The sequence below is a fragment of the Stylophora pistillata genome, chromosome 1 (genome assembly GCF_964205215.1).
Source record: "Stylophora pistillata chromosome 1, jaStyPist1.2, whole genome shotgun sequence".
Classification (NCBI taxonomy): domain Eukaryota; kingdom Metazoa; phylum Cnidaria; class Anthozoa; order Scleractinia; family Pocilloporidae; genus Stylophora; species Stylophora pistillata.
Genome location: NC_142519.1, coordinates 26,134,297 through 26,141,796, shown reverse-complemented (window position 1 = coordinate 26,141,796; position 7,500 = coordinate 26,134,297). Strand labels below are relative to the sequence as shown.

Here is a 7,500-nt window from a genome sequence, read left to right as displayed (position 1 = left end):
CGCTTGCTCAGGTAGAGATCTGCACGTTTGAAATCACCGGGAGGAGGCATAATTACCCTTGACTTCATGGTCAATAGATGGTTGGGAGTGAGTGGCTCGGGACTCCGTGAGGAGTTTATGGTGTTCACGGTGAGTGGCCTGCAATTAACGATAGCTTCCGCTTCCACCATAAAGGTTCTTAGAGACTCGTCATCAAGTTGGATCCCGTGGCTCTCTAGTAGCGATGCCAAAACGTTTCTCACTGATCTTATCTGGCGCTCCCATACTCCGCCGAAGTGGCTTGCATGTGGTACGTTCGGTTTGAACTCTATCCAATCGCAGTTGGTTATGAGCAACTCTTCTCTGATCCTTTCGTGGTTCAATTCCTTGACAGCTTGCTTGAGTTCGTTCATTGCGCCGATGAAGTTTGTACCTTGATCTGATCGTAATTGGCGCACTGGGCCGCGACGGCCGACGAATCGACGATAGGCGTTGAGGAAAGAATCTGTGGCCAAGCTGTTTGAGACTTCAAGATGGATGGCTCTGGAGGACAAACACGTGAAAAGAACTCCGTAGCGTTTCAGTTCTCTGCGACCTTCCTTTACATACCACGGACCGAAGTAATCTACCGCTGAGAATGTAAACGGAGGGGCAGGTTCGAGACGGTCCTCTGGCAAGTCGGCCATCTTTTGGTCTTGGGGAGTTCCCCTCAATTTCCGGCACTTTACGCATTGCGCGATGTGGTTCGATACGGCCGAACTTCCACCAATCACCCAGTAGCCGGCTGACCTTATTTCGTTATGGGTCATTCCGCGACCTTGATGCTCGGCCCTCTGGTGGTGGTGGCAGATGATTAACTCGGTTACGTGTCCTTTCCTTGGAAGGATGATGGGATGTTTCGTACTATACGACAGGCTTGAACGTCTAATTCGTCCACCCACTCTTAGTATTCCGTTTGCGTCGAGAAACGGGTCCAGTTGATAGAGAGAGCTTGCCTTCTTCATAGCCTTGTTTCCGCGTGTGATGGTTTTCTCATCGCGCGTTTGCTCTTGGACGTTCAGCTTCTTCATTCTACTAATTTCTTCGGGGAAGGCTGCTCTCTGAACAGTCTTAATAATTTCGCCCTCGGCGTTTTGCAATTCCTCGACGTTGACAGGGATGTATTTACTTGACTTCGAATCACTGGAATCTTGTTTAACTTCCTTATTGTTCGCGTGTCGGAACTTCTCTTGGAGGCGAAGGCAAACAGCAACAGCTTTCTTGGCACGATGCCAGCTGGAGAAGTATTCTAAGCGTTCCAGGACAGACCATGGTTTCCGGGTTTGTATCGCTAGAACGGAAACCCCTTTAACTTCGGGATCATCAGGTGAGATCTCAGGAGAAGCATCGGTGAGATTCCAATCTTTATCAGGCTTCCAGAGAAGTTCTGGGCCGTTCCACCACAAGCTATTGCCGATTAATTCTTGCACACTAGAACCACGAGAGGCGACGTCGGCAGGATTTTCCTTTGTTCCTATATAGTGCCATTGTTCTGGCGATGTCTTGTCGCGAATCTCTTGTACTCGATTTCCCACGAAGACGTGGAATCTTCTTGCATCGTTATTTATATAACCCAGGACCGTCTTGCTATCTGTCCAGTACGTTTCCTTCACTTCTTCGTATTCTAGCTCTTTACGTAAGACGTAGCCTATCTTAGAGGCGACGACTGCCGCGGTTAGCTCGAGCCTTGGTGTAGTGACGGGCTTCAATGGGGTTACGCGTGATTTACCCATTACGAGCGAACAGCAAATGCGATCGTTACTATCTGTCAGGCGAAGGTATGAGCACTGTCCATATCCGTTCTGACTGGCGTCGGAAAAGTGATGGAGTTCCACTGTCTTAATTTCTCCAAATTCGTTCGGTTTATGGCATCTTGGCACTTTCAACTTCTCTAGGGCGGGAAGTTCGGAACGCCATCTCTCCCATCTTGGTCTAATATCTTCAGGCACTTTGTCGTCCCAGCCAACTCCATCGCGGCACAGTTCTTGAAGGATACTTTTGCCTTGCAAAATAACAGGGGCTACCAGGCCGAGGGGGTCGTAGATAGAGCTAACTGTAGAGAGAATTCCTCTTCTTGAGAGTGGTTTATCCTTTAGTACAATCCGGAACTGAAGTGTATCGGTCTCTATACACCAGTAAACACCCAATGCGCGTTCTATTGCTGGGTCGTTGCTTACGAGACTGGGATTCCTTTTGTCGGTGGCTCGGTCTTCAGGAGGGATAGAATTGAGAGTTTCGCTATTGTTTGAGGTGAATTTGTGTAAGTGGAAGCCTCCCTTTTGACACAATAACTTGGTGCTGCTGATAAGACTCTTTGCTTGTTCGACCGTTGCGACCGATTTCAATCCGTCGTCGACGTAGAAATCCTTCCTTATGAAGTCGGCTGCTTCCTTTCCACAAACACTTTCATATTGATTTGCAGTGGTCTTAAGGGCGAAATTAGCGCATCCAGGGGAGGAAGTTGCACCAAAAAGGTGGACAGACATTCGGTACTCAACTGGACTGCTGTCGAAGTTCTCATCGTCCCACCACAAGAATCGGAGGTAGTCGCGGTGAATGCCGTCGACCTTTACTTGGTGGAACATCGCCTTGATATCACACATGAAGGCTATTTGTTCCTTTCGGAATCGACACAACACCCCTATAAGATTGTTGGTGAGGTCTGGACCTTGTAAAAGCTGCTGATTGAGGGAGAAGCCGTGATACAGGGCGCTGCAATCAAATACGACTCTTATTTTCCCGGGTTTCCTTTTGTGGTACACTCCATGATGTGGAATGTACCAGACTCGCTTGCTCTTATCGGAGACTTCTTCCTTTGGTACTTTCTCTGCGAACCCGTTCTTAATGTTATCTTGCATGAAGTCCACGTAGTCCTTTCGGTATTGAGTATCACTCTTCAACCTTTGCTTCAATTTCATGAGGCGGCTTAACGCCAATTCCTTATTGTTGGGCAGCTCAGCGCTATTATTCTTTAAAGGGAGGGGCATCTCGTAGTGTCCGTCATTTCTTTGATGGATACCTTCTTGCACTATGGTTAGAAACCTTCTGTCTTCAAAGGAAAGGGATTTCTCTTCGGTTGCACGCTCGTTGAAGTCAAGTGTGAACATCTTGGATATTTGGAGTGGACTTAAAACTTCCTTTACTTGCGTTTTCAGGGCGAAGTGGCATGTCTTCTTGTTTGACATTGCTTGAATTTCTTGCTGAACTTCGCAGGCGACTATACGGTTGCAGAAAACATCGTCTCTGACGTCGTCGGTGCCTTCATCCTGACTTCGCACGCTGGTTTTGCCGATGATTCCCCAGCCAAGTGCGGTCCTTTTTGCGTACGGATCGTCATCGTTTCCGAGGATCACCTGGTGTGGTTTAAGCGCTCGAACGCAGTTGGCTCCTATCAGCAGGCCTACTTCGGCTTCGGTATCAAGAGGCATCAGTTGACTGGCGATGCTTTCCAGGTGAGGCCACTTGAGAGCGGTATCATGCCTAGGGATTTGACTGCGTCTAGCAGGAATCACGTTCCTAGTGTACGTTCTTGGAAGAGTGATTTCTGTCGTTTCGTTGACTCCGCGAACTGCGAGTCCAGTTACCCTTTTACTTGTGATGGTTTTCTGACCGAGTACGGTAGAAAGCTCTAGATCCACTTTAGGGCCATCCACGCCAAGGGCTGTTAGCGTTGACTCCTTTATGAAACATGCGTCTGACTGTTCGTCCAGTAGGGCGTACACCTTGACCTTGACTTTGGGGTCATCTTGATGGTAAAGCCAGACCGGAACGATCAGGGAATGGGAAGTACCATGGTCGAAGCCCTTCATGTTACAAACTTCAATACGATGAGAGATAGATGTATCTTGATTTGCAATACTATCTTGGTTTGGAGTTTCTTGTCTGGATTGTGGTTTCCAGGTTTGGTCATGCAAAGAAGTAGGGTGGGGTCCATTGCAGGTCTTGCAGGGTTTTTTTCCACGACAGTCTTTGTTTACGTGGCCCCACTTTAGACACCCCCAGCACAAGCGCTTGGCTTGCACAAAGTTCCTTCTTTCCGTTAAAGGCAGGCGTAGGAACTTATCACAGGTATCAATGTCATGACTGGCCTTACAGAAGAGACAGGTTGTCCTTTTAGCCTTGTTTTCCTCTTTGTTTTTCTCTTTTCCTTCCCTGCTTTCCTCTGCGCCTGTTGCAAAACTCCTGAATCCACTATCTTTACTTTCCTTATACTTTGGGAATTTGCTGTTTGGTTTCCACTTGTCCCCGTTTCCTTTCGAATCCTCTTCCCTTGTTGCCTGCAGAGAGGTAATGGGATTGCATGCGATCCTTGCCTCTGTTTTAAAAAATCGACAAAATTCTTCGAACGACGGGTATTTGGCCCCCCTTGCGTTTTCCGTACTATTAACTTCGGTTGGACCCAAGGCTTCTCTACTGTGACCTTCTTCTCGTTCCTCTTCAATCGACTTGTCTACAATACGGCTCCATCTTGAAACTAAGTGGTTCGGAAGCTTTCTAAGTATCCTTTGATTTTCCTCTGGGTCGTTAAGTACTTCCAAGTACCTTATGGAGTGCATAGCGGTGCAGCAGTGCTGCAGAAAGTCTGAGAACCTTCTAAGACCTGAGCCGTCTTTCGGAAGAATCCTTGGCCATTCGCTGATTTTTCTTCGATAAGCATTTGAAACCAGAAAGGGATCGCCAAATCGGGTTGCGAGAATCTTCTTAGCTTCAACGTAGGCCTCTTCAGAATCTAAGGGTAGAAGACCGCTTACTGCTTCTTTGGCTCCATCGGCTGTAAACTTGCTGAGATAATACAGCCTTTCAGATGGATCCTTTGTTTTTCGTTCGATGAATGTCTCGAAGGATTTGATCCACATCGGGTAGCGAAGAAGGTCGCCTTTAAACACTTCAGGTTCTGGACGAGGTAGAGAGTCTCTGTCTTGTCGTTGAGCGAGTACATCGGCTAATTTCGTGAGAATGGTTTCGTCACCGGTCAACTTTAGTGGATTACCGCTTCCCGTTGTTGAGTCTGTGTGGAGAATAGCTGGATTTGTTATTCGTGGCGTTGCTGTGGACTTCACAGGGAAAGGAGGAGACACTGGATGCGGTAACTTGGAAGAAGGCTGCTGCGAATTGAGTGTTACTGGCGGCATCGACGAAAATGTCACGTTAGTATGGGCGTTCATTTCGGGGGATGCAGTAGTGACCACATTCCCCAGGTTTGGGACAGCTTCGGCGGAGGAGCTGTTGTCGATAACGGTACTTAATTGTGACTGTAGATATTCATGTATTCTGCCATAGGGGTCTTCTTCTTCTTCTGGGAGACTGCGTTCGTAACTTTCCTCTTCGAGCTTGGTTACTGCTTCGATTTCGGCGGTAGTAGCTGCTAGCTCTTTGATCATCTGTAATTTCTTGATGTCACTTTCTTGCCTTTTCAGAGCGGCGACCTTTTCACTTTCGATATCGTGGAATTTTAGCTCGGCGCCGAGTCTTGCGGCCTTGGCTAGCATCTCTGCCCTCCCGAGGGAAGAACTCGAATAGTGTGATGATTTTCCAGATCTGCGGGAACTCCTACTCCGGCTGGAGCGCTTCGAGAAAACAGACTCGCGCTCTTCGTTCTGTTCGCGCTTCTCGGATTTCAGTTCGGAAATTCGAGCGCTTAGGTTTTTGCAAACTTCTTCTGTTTCCCGTAGAAACTCGTTATTTTTCGTCGCGTTGGATTTGGATTCTTCGGAGTCCAGCACATCGATCAGCTTGCGGTACGCATTCGCAAGATCGTTCATTCGTGTTTCTAGCTTACATCGTTCTTGATGCAAAAGCGTTATATCGGTGGAGAATGCGAGAGCACCCTTTGTTGTTTCTATTTGCCTTTTCCATGCTCTTAAAGCCGAATCTTCATCTCTTTGAAGCAATTGAGTTTGGTACTCAAGTCCCTTTTCGGTCGGAACTCTTTCGCGGGAGGAAGACCGAACGTTTACAGCGTTTTCTTCGGTTCGTTCTGTTGCGTAGTTCATAATCGATCTTCGTCCTCGCACGACGGGAGAGTTTTTACTGTAGTTGACGTTAGCTTTTAGGAAACCATACGTTCACGGTTTTGACTCGTAAAATGTTTAATGCCACATAAAAACTGTAACAAAACGGTAGCAATACACTAATTGGACACAAATTAATTATAAGAACTGTTCGACAAATACTAGACAAGATGACAATGCAATGAACTCCACGTGGGAACGAATATTAACATGAAACAACACAATTTCAATCGACGATTTACAGTTAAGATTCGTGTTTTTACTGTAGTTGACGTTAGCTTTTAGGAAACCATACGTTCACGGTTTTGACTCGTAAAATGTTTAATACCACATAAAAACTGTAACAAAACGGTAGCAATACACTAATTGGACACAAATTAATTATAAGAACTGTTCGACAAATACTAGACAAGATGACAATGCAATGAACTCCACGTGGGAACGAATATTAACATGAAACAACACAATTTCAATCGACGATTTACAGTTAAGATTCGTGTTCCATATGACTTAATAAATGGGAAGATCAAACTTAAATCAAATATATTTCATCATACCTCTTTTCCCTCTTAGCGCAAGGATGAGACCTTAAATCGTTTTAATCGAACTCTGAGCCTTGCCCTTGTCGTTATTGCGCATATCTAATTTCTGTCACGCAATGAACGGACCTTACAAACGTCACACTTGCTTCGAGTTTATTCTTTTTTTACCGCTGATCTAGAAATAGTCTAATTGAAATATTATCTTAAGAGGATTCATAAGTGATGGCAGGGGTCAACTGCTCCGTCCTTGGCTGCGGATCGTGCAGACGATCGAAGGGAATAGGAATTTTTAAGCTGCCTGTCGCGAAAGAAGAGGCTTATCGAAAATGGGGCAAAAACTGGCTCGGAGAAGTAATTAAAGCACGCAAAATCGATCGGGATTTCGGGGAGCAGATAAAAAACGGCAAAGTACACGCTTGCGAGAAACACTTCAAACCCGAGGATATTGAAATATGTAAGTATCGCTTTATTTTCAGTCCGACATGTTAAAAGAAAGCTATTTCCAATTATTATTGATGCTTTTTATTTGTTGACAGGTTTAGAAGTAAGAAAATGTGGCTGACAGGATCAGTGCACAGGCAGCTGGATATTTTTGAAATGATAATCTATGAAAAATATCTCCTTACTCAAATTATTCCAAGTCATTCGTGGTTATGTTATTAAATCATCCATATTCATCATCAACATTTTGTTACAGGTTTCAGTTCTTGTAATAATGTTGTAAACAACTTTGCTATTTGTTGTTCACAAAAGTAAATTAAATATAAATGGAGAGCTTTAACTTTGCTTGCCTTGTTCATTTTATAAGCAACTCTGACTAATTTCCTTGCGAAGAGACTTCCCCTTTGTTTGCTTCATTTTGATCTTGTTTTTCTCACTCACATCCTTTGTGAAGGAGAATGAGCATACCCATACATACAAAGTAATAA

General features: G+C 45.5%; 2 protein-coding genes and 1 pseudogene across 6 annotated transcripts in view; 1 reads left to right on the top strand and 2 right to left on the bottom strand.

The window, feature by feature from the left end:
• The window catches only part of LOC148741844 (uncharacterized), a 6,384-nt gene extending 373 nt beyond the window's left edge, over positions 1-6,011 (bottom strand). The window contains exon 1 of the mRNA XM_088739986.1: positions 1-6,011. This exon is cut by the window's left edge and continues 373 nt beyond it. Within this exon, the coding sequence (XP_088596112.1) occupies positions 1-6,011 (6,011 nt within the window).
• Positions 1-7,500, top strand: part of LOC148741841 (alpha-L-fucosidase-like) — a 27,386-nt gene that overhangs the window by 15,251 nt on the left and 4,635 nt on the right. For all 4 annotated transcript variants that reach the window (XM_088746888.1, XM_088746889.1, XM_088746891.1 and 1 more), the window contains one exon: positions 1-7,500. This exon is cut by the window's left edge and continues 1,776 nt beyond it; it is cut by the window's right edge and continues 4,635 nt beyond it. The gene's annotated coding sequence lies outside the window, so the exon portion shown is untranslated.
• Positions 7,446-7,500, bottom strand: part of LOC148741843 (uncharacterized) — a 1,412-nt pseudogene continuing 1,357 nt past the window's right edge. Inside the window, exon 2 of the transcript XR_015993606.1 lies at positions 7,446-7,500. This exon is cut by the window's right edge and continues 830 nt beyond it. The product of XR_015993606.1 is annotated as an uncharacterized LOC148741843 (transcript).